General features: G+C 64.3%; 1 protein-coding gene across 2 annotated transcripts in view; it reads right to left on the bottom strand.

The window, feature by feature from the left end:
* The window catches only part of AGO2 (argonaute RISC catalytic component 2), a 54,900-nt gene that overhangs the window by 16,136 nt on the left and 22,222 nt on the right, over nucleotides 1-16,542 (bottom strand). For both annotated transcript variants that reach the window (XM_045861333.1, XM_045861332.1), the window contains exons 2-8: nucleotides 14,331-14,526; nucleotides 6,281-6,401; nucleotides 3,380-3,561; nucleotides 2,621-2,757; nucleotides 2,108-2,242; nucleotides 1,261-1,348; nucleotides 78-225 (exon numbers count right to left, since the gene is read on the bottom strand). In XM_045861333.1, the coding sequence (XP_045717289.1) occupies nucleotides 78-225; nucleotides 1,261-1,348; nucleotides 2,108-2,242; nucleotides 2,621-2,757; nucleotides 3,380-3,561; nucleotides 6,281-6,401; nucleotides 14,331-14,526 (1,007 nt within the window). The remainder of the gene's footprint in view (nucleotides 1-77; nucleotides 226-1,260; nucleotides 1,349-2,107; nucleotides 2,243-2,620; nucleotides 2,758-3,379; nucleotides 3,562-6,280; nucleotides 6,402-14,330; nucleotides 14,527-16,542) is intronic.

The following is a 16,542-nucleotide window of genomic DNA, read 5'->3' on the forward strand; positions in this document are numbered from 1 at the left end:
GCCGAGCCCCCGCGGCGGCCGCCTGGCGGTCTGGGGTCCCCGAGCAGCCACGGGCGCCTCTGCGGGCGGGGACTTGCCTCCAGGGGAAGGTAGGTGTGTTTCTGCTCCTGTCCGACTTGTAAACACGGGAGGTGGGGGTAGCGCAGCACCAGCTTGTGCCTGTCCTTGAAGTACTGGGCCACCGTGCACTCCACCGTCTGCCCGCTCTCCTGCTGCAGCGGGAACCTGCGGGCAGAGAGGCCCCGGGCCGTCGGCAGGCGCCCGCGCCGCACACCCGGGGCGCCGCACACCCGGGGCCCCGCACGGGGGCCCGCTCTCAGGCCAGGGAGGCACGGGGCCACAGCCCCTCCCGGGGGACAAACACAACCCGTCCTCCGGGTCATCTGGAACATTCCCGAGCCCCCGCCTCCCGTTCTCCCTCTACAGCCGGGAGACAGAAGGCCACCCGCGTGCCTGTGGTGTGCTGCAGGAGCCCAGGCAATGCCCGACAGCCGCCTGGGCCACGGGAGCTCAGGGCAAATGGGGGCACGCCCAGAAAGGGAGGCTGTGGGTTTCCCCGCCGACCCCTCCCTGAGGGCCACGCGCTCCAAGTGCCGGCCCCGCAGGGCCCCAAACCTCCCAGGACGGGCCAAGGAGAGGGATGGGCAGCTCTGCTCGGGCACCCACGGCCACCCCTGTGGGCGGGTGGGTGGAGGCGGGAGGGGCCGGCGCGCAGGGATGGGAGGCCGGGGGCCCTGCGCCCGGGGACAGACCAGGCCTGTTCCACGGATGACCGCGGAACGAATGGGGGAGGGCTCCCTGGGCCCCGGAGACCTCACGGGGGCTCATTTCTCCCCAGACGGATGCACACTGCCCAGGGCGGCACCCCGCCCTTGTGGCCAGGCTGGCAACTACCCAGCTTTGGAGACCAAACTGGCTAGTGAGGTCAGGGCAGGGGCACAGCCTAGGACCGGTGGGGGGCCGTACCCGGGGACCCCTCCCCCCAGCAGTGTGCACTGGGGGCTCCGAGGAAGGAAGACACTTCCTCCTCAGCTGCAATGGTCAGCTGCTAGGGAGCCCTCGCCCCGCCCCACCCCACCCTGGAGGGCCCCGTAGTGTTCTGTTAGGTGGCTTGGGGTCCCCTGAGCTGAAGGGGTGGTCTGGAATCACTTTTCCAGAAGAGTCACTGCTCGTGAGCCGGGCGGGGGCCTCAGGCTGACAGCGAGGGCCGGGGGTCGAGAGCTGGGGTCAGGGTCCCGAGTGTGTGGGGGAGGCGGTTACGTTTGGTGGCTGGCGGGCCGCCGGGTCACGTTGCAGACGCGGTACTTCCTCTTCATCTGCCCACAGTGCGTGATCTCCACCTTCAGACCTGGTGGCACAAGTAGCCGCCTCGGGGTCAGGACCCGCCCGGCCCAGGCACCTCCTCCTGGGCCCGCCCCTGTTTCCGTGGGAACCGCCCCCAGGCCCACGCTGGGCACTCCAGAGCGCCAGGGAACGGTGACACGGGGCTGGAACAGGCTCACCCTCGGGGATGCCCTCTGCCCTGGCAATGCCAAGGCCACAGTCAGGACATTGCTGTTGGAGAGAAGGGGCCGTGTCGGGCTCGGCCTGGAGGCTGCACTGGCCACCAGGGCTTTCGGCACCTGCTTCGGCGCTATTTTTAGCAGCCAGTGCTGCCCGGGGCCCCGGACAGAGACAGGTGCAGAGGGCCGGGGCCAGGCCGCTGAGCCCAGCCTGCGCTTGCTTGCTTGCTTGCTTGAGCAGCCCCCAGGCAGCCCGGGTGTGGCCGCGCTGCGGCCTCGAGGGGGAAAGGCAGGCACACGGCTGCCCTGTGTGCTGAAGGTCAGGAGACACTGCCGGCACCCAGACACCCATGCTCTCTCTGCTCTCCGGTCGTCCTGACGTCGAGGACGGGGACGTGGGTGGGCCAGCCCCCGCCCTGCACCCTGTGCCCTGCAGCCATTCGCTCAGGACAAGGACACTACTGTGCCCGCTCCGCAAGGCGGGCTGGCGCCATCGCTGCACTGGCCCACCCAACGTGGCTCCGCCCCTCAGACCCCACTGCAGGAGTCAGAGCTCCGGCCAGGCCGGGAGGGCAGGGCCATGCAGGTGCGGGGCTGGCACCTACCTTTGATTTCTTTGGTAAACTTGACCCTTTGGGAATCTGTCAGAGGTTTTTGTTGTTCTTCAATACTTTTAAAATCCAAAACTTCACAAACAAACTCGATTACGGGCTGTGCCTTATAAAACGCGGTTGCCGAGACTGGAGGCGGGAAGAGACACAGGCAGGGAAGCGTGACTGGGGCAGCCCAACTGCCGCTCCCACAGCTGGCCATCTGGGGGCGCCTGCGCTCTGCCCTCACCACCCACTGGGGTGGGTGGGGGGGCTCGGGCCTGGCCATGGGCTGCCCTATGATGCACACCCTGGCCCCAGGCGGCCCCAAGGGGCTGCGGGAGCCGAAACGCCCTCTGAGAACAAAACTAGGTTTTAAACAAACCCCACTCCACAACAACCATAAAGGCTGGATCCCTGGACTCCCTTGGTGCGGGCTCTCAGAGGTTCACCAGCAACGCCCCCCCGAGAGATCTCTGTCCCCCAGCAAGCCCCCCACCCCCACAGGGGAGACCGGGTTCCGCTTACCGTCGATGTTCAGCATCATTTTCCAGAGGGAAGGGCGGACGGACTGGTGGAAGCCAAACCACACTTCCCGGCCCCCGCCCAGGGGGTTGGAGCAGCCCTCGGACGCGGTGAAGAAGGAGCGGCCCACGGGCGTGTACCTGCGATGAGAGATGCCGCTGAGGCCCAGGCCGCTGCCCCGTGTTGGTCCCGGCGCGGCCAGCACGGAGCTGCGGGTCAGTGTGGGGGGTTCTTTTCCTCGGGCCCCCACGTGGTCCCCAAGGCTCTGCCGTGTGCCGTGCGTGTACAAGGAACGGGCGTCCTCGGAGTGAGTGCACACTCGCCATCGGAGGGTCGCCACCCCTTACAGCGGCGCCCACGCTCTGCCCCAGCAGGTCGGTGTGGCCACTCGTGTGAGCAGGGAACCCCACGGGAGGAGGCAGAAGCCGGGAGCATGCGGGGTTCCCTGCTGTCCTGAAAGGCCCCCCCTGGCTGGGAAGCTCAGACCCCTGAGGACCTGGGACACTGCCCCGCTGGGACTCGCCCCGAGTGTGAAGACAGCGAGACAGGCCACACTCCCAGCGCCGGGCGGCGACCTTTCTCGGCTGGGCTGCGGATTCCAAGGAACTTTTTTTTTTTACAATTAAACCGTTTCCCATGTTAGCTCTGCTACTGCTTGCATCCTGGTCACCCAGGCGACCATCGCCACCCGACCTGGCAACCCGCTCTTCCTCGCGCCAAGCGCGGGCCCTCCAGGCACCGCCGGGCTCCGGCGGCGCTCACCTCATGGACGGCAGGTGCCTCATGACGACGTCGAGGGCCTGGATCGTCTCGAAGGGGACGCTGGGCAGCCGCCCCGAAAGTGCATCGTGTAACGCCTGCAGGCTCACGCAGGACACCCACTTGATGGACACCTTGAAGATGCGGTCCTTCCCTTCTCCCGGCAGCGTGACCTCCAGCTCCACCTGCGGGGGCCGGAGCACAGGGTTACACATGCTGCCCCCTGTGGAGGTCACTGGGGGGTCGCAGGTGGTGGGCCAGCTTCCAGAACACTCCTGGGCCAGGGAGACTCCGTTGGTCCTTCACCCGAGCGCACACACGACCCTGGCGCCCACCGGGACCGTGACGGCGAACACCGGGCTTCCCCCAGCCAAAAGAGCCGTGCCAGTCAGGGCCGGGCCCCTCCGTTTCCAAGCAGGTTCCGAGCCAGCCTCCTCCTGGCCCCACAAGGGTGGGGAGAAGCAGCACCGGGCCCTACAACACCCTCTGTCAGCCACGGTGTCTCGAGAGACGAGCACCCGGACCTGCCGGGTTAGGGACGAGGGACACTCCCGGAGAACGCCCACTGTGTGGGGCACGGAGGCACCGGCTGCAGCACTGCAGCGCTGCGGCTGGGACGTGGGCTGAGGGCAGTCCGCCATCCCTTCGGGCTGCTGGCCAGCGGTGCTGGCCTGTGACCCAGGACACGCCCAACTCCAGACAGTCTGAAGCCCCAGGGCCGGCATTTCTCCTTTTCCGCGGAGAGGCCGCACGACATTTCACGGAGGGAAATGCACACAAGGGCAGAAAGGCGGCCCTTGGCTGCGAAAGGCGGACGCAGCAGCAGAGAGGTGCCTCTGCACGCCGTGACCCGGCAGAACCCGGGCAACCAGCAGCAACGGGGGGCCCGTGCACGGCAGACGCGGCGGCTTTGGGCAGCTTCCCTAAACGGGCCCTGAAACAGGGCAAGAACGGTGGGACTGAACTTAGGAGGCGCTGGGCGCCCACGAGGTGGGTGCTGGGTGGTGCGCGGGCGTGGCATCTGCAGGCACTGGGGCAGTGACGGGGGCGAGGGTGACAGACACGGGCCCCACAGACCTGCGGCGGCAGCAGCCGCTAGGATCAGCCCAGGGCCGCGGGGCCTTGGCCCACCAGCACGATCTGGGGGCTGGACAGGGACGCAGGTCCCCAGAGACCCAGCGACTCGGGACTCGCTCCGGAGGAAGCTCTTCTTGGGGGACACTCGCTTCCGCCCCGCACGGGGACCTGGGCGGCAGCTTCCACACAGTCCCCCCGTGTGACAGCGGCGGCGGCTCGCCCAGGGTGCCACCACGAGGAAGGGAGACGCGGGGACTCGCGTCAGACCTCCTCTCCCTCAGAACCGAGGGGCCGACGTCTGCAGGGACGCGCCTCAGCCCCCGCAGCGTCTGGACTCCCCAGAGACCATGCCTCGCCCCCACCCCGGGTGATCGTGAACGCACACAGACGACACGGTGAGTACACCCCTCGTGCTTTCCTTCTCCTACAACTTCACACAAAACAAACGTGCAAGTCGAACCCAAGGCTGTGCCATCCATGGAGTTCAAGCGCACAGCACGCTGCTCCGCCAGGGGTGCTTCTCCTGCCCCAGCGGGTGCGGGGTCCTGGCACCCCTCTAGCTGGGACGCTGATCGCCTCGGGCCAGGAGGGCGCCGGCGCTATCTCCGAGAGCCACCGGGGACCCCTGGCACAGGGCCCTCCTCCTCGCCCCCCCCCCCCCCGCCCGCTGTATCGTCCTCTCCTGTCGGCCCCTCCTCTTATCAGGGCCCACAACCCCGGGCAGAGCCACCCAGTCTGCCCGCCACCCAGGCGGGCAGAAGCAGCTCAGTCTTTTAACGCTGATCATTAAAATGCAAAGGCCAAACAGGGCAACACCTGAGTGAGTGAACGTGCAGGCTGCTGGACAGCAGGAGAGCAGCCCGGGGCCCTCGGAGGCTCGAAGCCGAGTTCCTCCCAGGGGCTTGAGTGTTTAAGTAGCTAATTGTGGCCCTGCCTGCTGTGGTTCAGTGGATTGAGTGCGCGCCTGCAAACCAAAGGGTCACAGGTTCGATTCCCAGTCGGGGCACGTGCCTGGGTTGCAGGCCAGGTCCCCAGTAGGGGGCGTGTGACAGGCAACCACACATCGATGTCTCTCTTCCTCTCTTTCTCCCTCCCTTTGCCCACTCTCTAAAAAACAAAATTAATTAATTAATAAAATCTTGGGGAAAAAAAAGTCTTCTCTCCTGAGAATTGAGACTTCATTTAAAAAAAAAAAAAGAAAAGAAAAGAAAAGGCAGCTGTCAGGAAGAGCCACTTTTCCCTTCTCCCTGGGGCACTCAGGTTCTTTTTCTTCAAAGTGTGAGATGGTTTCCGAGCCGCGCCTCTGCTCTCCTGCTCACGACAAGCCCCCCGAGCCCCCTGAGCAGCCCGCCTGCGGGGCGCTGCGCCAACAAGCAGCCACTTCTAGGCAGAAACCGGGCTGCTCTCCCCCGGAGCCACGGCGGGAGGAAGACAACAGGGAAGGCACCCGCAGCACGGGCAGCACCCCAGGGTGGGCGCCTGTCCCACAGTTACTTCAGGGCCGGCTGCCGGCCTGGTGCCGCTGCCACCGTCACGCGCACCCCCACACCGTCACGCGCACCCCCACACCCACGCAGGCCGCTCACCATCCCGCCGCCACGCGCTCCCACCTGCCAGCGGCCTGGGGCCCCGCGCGGGCCTCCAGCCCCCACGTAAAAGCCTCGTGGTGTCGAGTCCTTCTCAGTGGCCGTCTCTGGATGCCACGGATGGCCAGGTGCCCGGGGGGCAGCACCCCCCAGCCCGCAGGGCGCGGCACAGCCGATGTGCCAGGAGGGACCACCCCCGCCGCAGGCACATCACGGCCCGAGCCCGCCCCCGAGCACCCACCTTCTCCCTCCCGATGGGAAGGGGCATGGCCGTGTAGAGGTTCTTCCTTCCGTCGAACACTGGCTTCCGGTCCCCGAAGATCTGTGTTTTAAAGTGCTGGACCATGTGCTCCACGATCTCCCTGGAACGAGACGGAGCGCGAGCATGGCGTCAGTGAGGCCGGGGTCACGGCGCGCGCGCCCCCCGGGGGCATTCTAGCGGCACAGCTGCCTGCGCTCTTTGGTGGAGAGCCAGGCAGGAGCCCTCCGCGGTTCATGCCACTCGCCGAGTCGCCCAGACATTAGAGACCGTCCTCCCCACCAGCCACCGCCAGTGCTGCCCGTGGCCCACGGTGGAAGCCCCCGGGACACCGAGCAGAAGCCCACCGGGATGGGGCGGCCCGCCCGTGGCCGCCAGGCCCGTACTTGCTGACAACCCGGACAAATGCACAGAGAGCCCTGGAAGCTTCCAGGAGACAGCCCCCGCTGTTCTGGCTGTGGAACTCCGGGGCCAGCAGGCAGCGGGGTCTCGGGGAACAGTTCTCGAGCAGACGCACCCACTTCCTCCCTGCGCTGAGTCTTCACTCACTCATTCGCTCAGGCGGTCCTTCTGTGCTCCCGGGGTGGGGCCCGGGGACAGGGGCAGGGAAGTGGGGGAGCCAAGGGGCGAAGGGCCAGACGGCACAGCCCACCGGCACAGGGACCCACTTCGGGAACAGCACCCAGAGAAAGACCTCGGGCCGCGGGCGTACGGACGTGTCACTAGGCAGAAGCAGCAGGAGCGCGAGCAGAGCCGAGGCGACCAGGCACCGGCATTCACGGCGGCACCACGGAGCCTGCGCGTCTGAACGCTGGTCTCTGCCGACGCTCCCTGCCCACTCACACGCCGAGCCGTGCGGGGCAGGGGCCGCCGGGCTCAGGGAGGGACTGTTCGGAGGAGGAGGCCGCACAGCCGTCACAGCTGGGCAGCTCCCGAAGGCCCCCGAGGCAAGCCCGGCCACCCCGCGGACCCAGGCAGAGCACCCCTGCCCCGAGCACACTGACCAACTCTGAGACTGAGCTTCCTGCCTTCCCTCCCCACTCCCCTGCTTTTCTGCTCCTCTCTGTTTTAGGTCTGGCGCTGAGCGGATCGCAGAACACGTGCCACTGCAGTCACCTTCACCCGTGCGTTTCAGCGGCATCAAGTGCCTTCACACTGCTGCACGGCCACCACCACCACCACCACCCACCTCCAGAGTTCCAGAAGTTTCCCTCACCTCCCAGCGAGAGCTCTGAACCCATCACACACCAGCTCCCTGCCCACTTCCGCCCAGCCCCGGTAATTTTCCTTGACTGGCTGTTCTGCAAACACGCTATTCTTGTGTTTCGTTCTTCCTCAACATGAGTCAACTCCGGCCACTGGAAAGCGATGCTCTTGCTGGCCGGCTGGGCCCCCGACAACCCCCCACCTTCCTGCACCCGGCAGAGAGGCCAGTGCACGGAAGCCCGGAGTGAGGACGGCAGCAGGAGGCAGGCCGGCACTGCCCTCCACCGGGCAGCTCAGCCCCCATCCTCACAACAGCGCCCCCACCCTCGGATGGGACCCACAGCCACGCATTGGCTCCAGGCAGCAACAAGGTGAGACACCCACCGCCTTGTGGTCACCGAACAGGCTTGCTGATCCAAAGGCTAACACAGTCTCTATTAGCGTGTCTGCCTTTTTGCCACAACGGTGGGAAGTTCTCCTGTTAAAAAGGCGTCCTTTTGTTGATTCCTGATCACGCAGGTTCTGCATTAAATACGTTCTCACTGCAAATTTCAAATGTGGACAGTGCCGCAAGTCTGCCTGGGCCTCCTCCTCCTCTCTGTCCTGTCCTCGGAAGTCACCTGTGCAGCGACAGGAACACGTGGCCCCTGGACAGAGACCCGCTGCGTCACACCCGGGGCCCCGGAGCTGGCTGCTCCCCCGTGTGTCACTGTGCACAGAGCGGTCGCCAGGTGCAGAAGAGAGATGTCATCGTGCCACGTGCCGTAATGAGGCAGCAGCAGACCACTCGGGGCCAGCGGCCCGCGTCTCCAGACCCAGTGTTCATGCTGCCACGCCGCACTGCTGCCTTGTCACACTGCTGCCACACTGCAGACACCTCCCGGCGCCCACAGCACGGTCACTGCCCCACCCCCGCTGGGCGGCACACGGGCGACCCCCTTGCCCACAGGCTGCCGGCCTGACTCCCCTTCCCCACCAGGGACAGAACTGGGCCTGCCCCGTCCACGTGTGGAGGGGCCTGCACATCGGCCAGCTGGTCCCGGGGCTGGACGGTTCTGCTGCCTCGAACCCCGACTCCATGTCCCTCTGCTCCTCGCACCGAATGCGAGTTTGAGACCGGGCCTGCGCCAAACGCAGTCGGAACAGACGGGGAAAGAGCGAGCCCTGACGAGCAGCAGCTGAGGCCGGCTCCGGACCGGGGCGGGGGGGTGGGGGCAGCAGGACACATTGGGATGTGGGCTGGCCGCGGCCACGGACACACAGCTCATCCCCACCTCTGCCGCTTTCTGTCCGACCTGAGCCGATTCCGAAGCCTGAGCCACGGGAAAACCCGCCGGCGCAGCCGCAGCTGCTGCAGCCCGGCGCCCTCTCCCCACCTCTCCCCGCGGCCAGAGAACGCCGCCCGAGTCACACCGTTTCCCTCAAAGAAAGCTTCCGGCGCGCTGTGGCCGACGGCACAGTGAGAGCCCCACTGCCACCACGCCACCAAAACCCCGGGAAGTGTCCACACTTAAAGGGCCCTCGCACCCACTCTCATTGGACGCCCCGGCCCTGGGGGCCCACAGGCCCCGCCGCCCCGGAGACTCCGGGGCAGACGAGCGCCCCCTCCACGGGGACCCGCCGTGCACGCACGGCCCACGGAGAGACGTCTCTCGAGGCCTTCGGTAAACAAAGCTGCCGAGACCAGCTGTGCCCGAGTTTCTCTTCGGGAAACTCACTTCTCAGCAAGCACACATGGAAACGATCCCGTGCGGCTGCTGGGCACAGTCAGCCCGAGACAAATCCCTTACAGACAAGTGCCCAGGGGCAGAACTGGGGGATGAAGGGGTGTGTGCTCTATTTTAACACACCCCCCCCACCCCCTCCTGAAAGTCCGGACCAACGTCTGACTGTTGAGCTCCGCGGACAAGGGCACCGAAGCCCCAAACGCTCTTCCTCTCACGAAGCCCGAGGCCCCGCGCAAACATCACCGCAGAGGGCACCTGACCCGGCATCAGCACCGGCTGGGCCATCCGGGGGCTCTCAGGCCGCACCGGAGACGCTGCTTCCGACCAGGACGCAGTGGCCGGGCTGGGCTCACCCTCCTTCGCCGCCCGGAGGGACGGACGCACGCGAGACCGGGAGGACGCGGGCGGGGGGCGGGGCCCAGGGGGCGGGAGCGGCGTCGGGGGGCGGGGCCCAGGGGGCGGGAGCGGCGTCGGGGGGCGGGGCCCAGGGGGCGGGAGCGGCGTCCGGGCCACCGACAGGGGGCGGGGCCGGAGAGGACAGCGAAAGCCACGCCCCCTCCACGGACCGGTCCCCACGAGCCTGTTAATGAGGTTGGGTGACTGAGTGCGCGGAGGAGGGGAGTCGGCAGCCACGGGTGACACCTGTCAACAGCAACAGGCCCTGAAGTGACCCACGCGCCGTCCTCAGCAGACACAGGCGCTAACCCAGTCGTCGCCGTCGGGTCGTCCAAGGTCGCCAGGAAAAGGACGGGAACCTCGGCAGAGCACGCAAACGACGGAAAAGAACCAAGCGCAGAGTCCGGAGCAGAAAGAAGAGGATCTACGTTTACAATGTTTACTGGCTAGTTGCCACGGAAGGTTATATACTATTAAAAAAAAAAAACAAAAAAACACTCACACAACAGGTAAAGCGACCTGGTCAAGGCAGATCAAGAAAGATCATCCAAGCTGGAAAAAGAGGTTTTTTTTTGGTTCGTTTTTGTTTTCAAACCACAGGCTTGGCGACCCAAGACCACACCGAAGGGTCTCGCAGACACCGACTGCAGCCCAGAAGCGGAGAAGAAAGCGGGCGGCAGAAGTGTCCGAAGGGAGCGGCGGCCAGGACCTCGCCCGACCTCACGACAGATGCCTCCCCCCCCCCCACGCACGCACGGAGCAGCTCGGGATCGGAGAAGGGAAACGCAGGGGAAGCCACGCCGAGGCTGCTGCACAGCAACGCGGGCGCCAGCCGTGTTCGGGGGTGGGGGGAGGGAGGGACGGACCACGCACACGGGGACGCAGGGTGCGGGACGGGCCGCCGCTTCCTCGCACGCAGCGAGGACTGCAGTCAACGTGGCAGCATCTTCAAGGGGCTGAGGAAAAACTGCCGTTTTAGAACTCGGCGTCCACCGAGGGTGTCTTTCAAGACCAACACGGAGGCAGGCGCACTGACAGGTTTTTAAAGGGGGCTGGGAAGGCGCGTCCTGGCAGCGTGCGCGTGCTCGATGCCGGCGTGCGCGTGCACGAGGACGGCGGACGCGCACCGTCAGCCCCAGGGCGGCGCCGGCGGCAGCGACACAGAGAGGCCACGACGGGCGGCCGCGTGGGCGGAAGGCCCTGCGGGGCAGCATCTGGCCGTGGGCCCGCCCCGCGCGCTCAGGCACAGGGGAACCGCAGCAAAAGGGACCGAGGGGCGCGTGGATCACGGCGTTATAAAATCCTCGCGTGCACACGAACTTACCATGTTCAACAAGATAGTCACACGCTTGGCCATCAAGTAAGTCCCACTGTGTTTCAAGAGACTGAAATCCGACGACGTGTTTTGTCAGCGTGAGGAAATTAAATTAGTGACCAAGAAAATGGGGTATTTAAAAATAACCTTTAAAGAGTGGAGAAAGGAGCAATACACTTCTGAACACCATGGATTAAAGAACAATTCACAGAGAAAACGAGAAAGTGTTTTAAATTAAAGAAAAACTAAAATGCATCAAAACGTGTGGGCTACTGCATAAGCCAGGTTTGGGAGTGTGCGCGGCCTCGAGTAAGCGGACTGAACGAGAAGGTTCGAGGCGGGCGGCGTGAGCGCGCGAGGAGCGTGAGGGGGGGACGCGGCGGCGTGAGGGCGCGAGGAGCGTGAGGGGGGGACGCGGCGGCGTGAGGGCGCGAGGAGCGTGAGGGGGGACGCGGCGGCGGGCGGCGTGAGCGCGCGAGGAGCGTGAGGGGGGACGCGGCGGCGTGAGGGCGCGAGAGCGTGAGGGGGGACGCGGCGGCGTGAGCGCGCAGGGAGCATGAAGGGGAGGACACCGCGGCGTGAGCGCGCGAGGAGCGTGAGGGGGGTATGCGGCGGCGGGCGGCGTGAGCGGCGTGAGCGCGCGGCGGGCGTGAGGGGGTACGCGGCGGCGTGAGCGCGCAGGGAGCATGAAGGGGAGGACACCGCGGCGTGAGCGCGCGAGGAGTGTGAGGGGGCACGCTGCCGCGGCGGCCGCCCCAGGAGACAGCGCGCGGGGGCGGGCCGACAGACCGGAGCGCAAGCCCAGCGGAGGGACGAGCTCCCGGGAAGAGACGGCGCCGACGGAGCGCCCCGCGGGCCTGACGGGGGAAGAACAGGGGAGCAAGCACAAACTCAGAGCCTCGGGGACGAGTCCGGAGCTTTCGCCGCGGGCCCCACTGGCGCCGAAAGGACGCTGTGGCCGATTTTACGCCCGGTAAGTTCAACAACTTGGGTGAAATGGGCAGATTCCATGAAAGAACCCAAAGCTGACACAGAAGGAGATGGAAAAACCCGAACGGTGTGTGTGCGGTCAAGCATTGAACCGTGTGACGCACGTCCGGCTAAGACGACGCCGGGCCCGAGTGGTCTCGGTGACGAACCGGTCGAACACTCAGGCACGACGCCGACCTCACGCGCCACTCTTGTGGGGGGCGGGGGCGCCCCAGAACCTCACCGAGAACGCGGAGCCAGGGGCGCAGACGCAGAAGCCCGCGGCCAAAGCCCAGCACTAACCCCAACAACAGGTCAAAGCAGCACACCGCTGCTGAGGACAGGAGTAAAATACAACACCACCGCTGTCAGAAATTCCAGCCGACTCGACACCCCCACCCGCAGAAGCCACCGACCGCACCGCTGCGGGGTGGTCAGCAGAAAAGCGGGATGGGCCCCGCAGATGCAGAAGCAGCATCGCAGGGACAGAACTGGGTGCCCCAGCGCGAGGTGGGCTCTCGGCCAGCTAGGAAGAGCGCTCCCCCAGCCCGATGCGGGGTCTCCTAAAATCCTAAAGGAGCATCACATTTTAGAGGTGAAAGGGGCACGTCCCCCCAAGAGGCGGAATGAGGACGGCGGCTGCTTACAGCGCGCCCCCGCAGCGTCGCGTGCACTGGATGTCTGAGCTGCCCCAGCAGAACGAGTCAAAGAAACAAAACCCATTCAAAGCTGGAATGAAAAAAAGTAATGCCATCCATCTTCATCCAAAAAGAACAAGAAAAACTTAGCATCTTTGTTCAGCTCTACCAATCACACACCACAAAACCCATCCTTAAGGTGCGCAAGTCGGCGGTAGGCGGAGTCACGCAGTTTTGCGGGCATCATCGCCACAGAGAAACCTGTTCAAACCCCTGTCACCCCAAAAGCAACCCCATACTTGTTCACAGTCCCTCCCCACCCCTTCTGGAAAATGAAACTTTGAAACACGATCTACAGGAACAACATTAATGTACTGAAGAATGGATAAAATGAAACACCTCGACACTGAGCACTATGAACATTACCAATCCCTGAGGAGAGGAACTAAATGTAGACAGGGCACCGCACTCTATGGAACGGAGTGCAGAGAACGTACAATGCGCACACGTATGTCTTGGTAGATATTGGTAGATTCAACAGCATCCCTTTTCCCCAAATTTATCTACAGATTCAAAACAGTCGCAATGAAAAAAGTCCCAAGGGGCTCTCTGACAGTTAATGAAAACTGACTGGCTTTCCCCTCAAGGTGTGAGGGTGACCCCTGTAAAAAGGGGCATGTGTGAGTCGAGCCGCGGCAGCCGCCACACAGCACCGCCCACGGCAGACCGCCGGCCTGCACACACGAGAACGAACTGCAGTTCTTGTAAGACAAGGAGCGCATCTTCGTTACCGTCAGGTAGGCAAATATTTCTTAGAGAGGACCCACCACGTGGTGACCATTTTCAAAATGAGAGAGCTGGACTTGACAAAATCATAGAGTTCTGCCCGTTAAAGACCCAGTTCAGGAAGTGAAATTGCGAAACGCAGACTGAGAATGCAGTTTCCGTACAGACGTGCCCCCGGAACACACTGCTCTAAATCCCCCTCGGATCAGTGACAAAAGGACGAAGAGCCCCCGTGACTGGGAAAGACTGTGACAGACGCGGTGACAGAGTAACAGGCGGTGTGACACTCTGTAACACGTGAGTGTTGTATCATTCACTGACCTAGGTACACGAAAGGTGTTCGATTCATCAGTTATGAGGAAGTGAAAATTAAAACCACACTGAGAAGCAACTCTGTCCGCACCAAAATAGCAAGAACCAGAAAGACTGGCCACCCCGAGCGCCGACAAGGGCGTGGAGCGGACGGGAAGGCAGCTGGGTCCCTATGAGAGCACCTGCGAGGCCCTGGTACAGCTCCCAGCCCGTGGCCCAGCACTCTCTCTCCTCGCCATGCGTCTGCGAGGAGCGAAACCGTCCCGCGCACAGAAAAGGCTCCAGAAGGCTCACGGCGGTCTTGCGCAGGAAAGGGGGCCCAGCAGCCCCAGCACCGAAGTAGGGGAGGGCTGCACAGACGCCCACAGAAGGCCCCTCCGCCGCAGAAACAAGACAGTATCAGCCACACAGGCCGCGCTGCGGGTGGGTCTCTCCGTTCCCACCGGCAGGAAGGGGACCTTGTGACAGGTCGCTGCACTGACACGGGGGCGGGGGTGTACATGTGCGCTGGCCAAAGCTCGCTGAGAAAACATTTTTCAAAAGACAGACGCGATGGAAACTTGCTGGGAAGAAGGTGAGAGGGGCCCGCCGAGAACGGAGGGCTGATGAGAACCCTGGGTTTGCAGGCAGAGGCCACCCGCATGAATCAGGGGTAGTCGAGGCCGGTGGAGGAGGACGTGTACCTGTTAACTCTCCTCGGGCACTTCTCCGGCTTGATGTCCAATTCATAGTGATAGATGTCGATTTTTGGAATGTCCATTTCAAAGAAGTTCGCCTGCAGCTTGATGGTTCTCCCGGAGGTCCCGAAGTCGGGTCTGGGCGGAGGCTTGAAGGCATATCCTTGGATGGGGGGTGGCGGCGGCGCAGGAGGCGTGAGCACTGGAACAGCAAAGAGATCGTGTCACTCGGGGAAATGGTCCCGGGGGCAAGGCGAGGCTCTCCGGAAGCAGAGTGGAACAGCTGGGGGGGCGAGGGCGGGAATTAAGTGACCATCTTTCCCGCCTCCTGGGGACCCTGTGCTGTTAGCGCCCCCAGCCCTTCCACCCACTGCTTCCGTGTGTCCACCTCGTCACAGAGACTCCCAGCTATCAGGCTCAGGGGGCCCCCAGCCCCCCAGTCCATACGCCCTCCCCTCATTCAGTGGCATGCGACAGGCCCCGAGGCCCCCTCCCCTGTGGATCCCAAAGGACTCATCGGTGAGTTGCTGACCCCGTGTGCCGCCAGCTCACAGCGCTCACTGCCCAGCACGAGCCAGCCACTCCGTGCTGTCGTCGCAGCGTGGGGATCGGTTTCCCCCGTGGGACCACGAGCGTCCCCCAAAGGTCAGAGCGTGCCTGCTTGAGCCCCCCACTTAAGGAACGTGACCTTCAGACAGGTGAGGGAAGGTCGCCCAAGTCCCTCAGAGCATGTCCTCTACAATGGCCACCGAGTCACGAAGGAAGGGGCTTCATCATCAGGAGTTGAGAAAGCCATGGCTTCCCGACCCCAGCGCTCACCCACGCTGCCCGCCACCACCCCACCTGAGCACCACCTCCCACGGGTGACCTCCAGGGCTTTGGGCAGGTGTGCAGGGTCCACACAGGCCCTCAACCTTCCAGTCTCTGGGGTCCCCAGAAACCACAGCTCAGCACCCCCGTCTCAAGACCAACCCCGCACTCCCACAAAGGTGGCGTCTGCACAGGAAGCCAGGTCTTCACTGACAGTGCACTCTACTAACGGGCCGGCACACGTCCGGGCGGGCGCGCTTCTGTTCTCCTGCGCCCCAGGGGATCGGGAGCTGGAGCGCCAGCACGGACCGGGAGGGCGACAAGGCCACAGGTGACGAGGGGGTGGGTTCAATTAGCACACGCTCCCTCCCCCACAGTTCACACAGTATAAAGAAACTTCATCCCAACTCCCATTCTCCCTCGTTCCGTCAGGACAATTAAAACGGTGGCTTTAGGGGGAAAATATTTTCTCAGAAACAGAATACTTCTAATTTTCACTCAAAAGTTTCTTTAAAAAAAATCCTCCTCATTAAAAAAAAAGTCCATGTACTCAAGCTGCTATCGGCCTTCACTGGGGACGGCCGTGCTCCACTAACGCTAACACGGGCTGTTCTCACTGCGTCCCGCTCCCGCCCTGGGGAACTCGGAGTCTTCGAGGGACTTGGCTTTCACTTCGTTTTCCTTCTAGGGGAGAAGGAACGAGCTCTGAAGGCCGGCCATCTCACTGAGCTGGCCCACCCGGACCCCTGGGGGTGGCGGTGGGGGTGGGGTCGGGGCGTGTGACCCGCCCAGGCCTGCAGCCCCCTCCGCCTCTGAGCTCTTTGGCGACCGGTCCGTCGGTCCGGATGTCCAGGCTACAGCAGCTTCCGAGGGCAGGGTCCCTGGGCCCCGGAGGCAGGCGGTGCCGGGGACAGAGGGGGGCGCTGCCTGCACCGCCACAGACACCAGCACCTGCGCCTCAAGATCCCTTTTCCGAGCCGCTCCTCCTCCTCCGTCGGCGAGAGGGAAACCGGTGAGTGAGGAACAACTGACTTCCTGTGTGTGTAAGTGGGTCGGGGCAGCTGTAGCCGGCAGGCTTCGGCGTTGTTAACAGACGCCCGGGAGGCAGGCTTGTCCTCCGTCACTGTCACTGGCCCTCCCCACCCCTTCAGAGGAGGGTCACAGAGGGGGGCGGGCGCTCCACTCGGCCGCCCCCTCCCCCCTGAGAAGAGGGCATTCCCTTGAGTGGTGCTTCCCCTGAATGTGGGATGGGGACCAGGGACAAGCTGGCATACGGGACCGGAAATCGAGGGGACAGGAGCAAAGCGAGGGGGCCCTGGCTGGGGCAGGGGCAGCAGCAGTCCCTCAGGACACACTTCACAGTGACACACGCCACCAATGGCCACCCTAACACCCTCCAGGGACTTTG

This window comes from Phyllostomus hastatus, unplaced genomic scaffold, assembly GCF_019186645.2.
Source record: "Phyllostomus hastatus isolate PE091 unplaced genomic scaffold, TTU_PhHast_1.1 phas_scaffold_21, whole genome shotgun sequence".
Taxonomy (NCBI): Eukaryota; Metazoa; Chordata; class Mammalia; order Chiroptera; family Phyllostomidae; genus Phyllostomus; species Phyllostomus hastatus.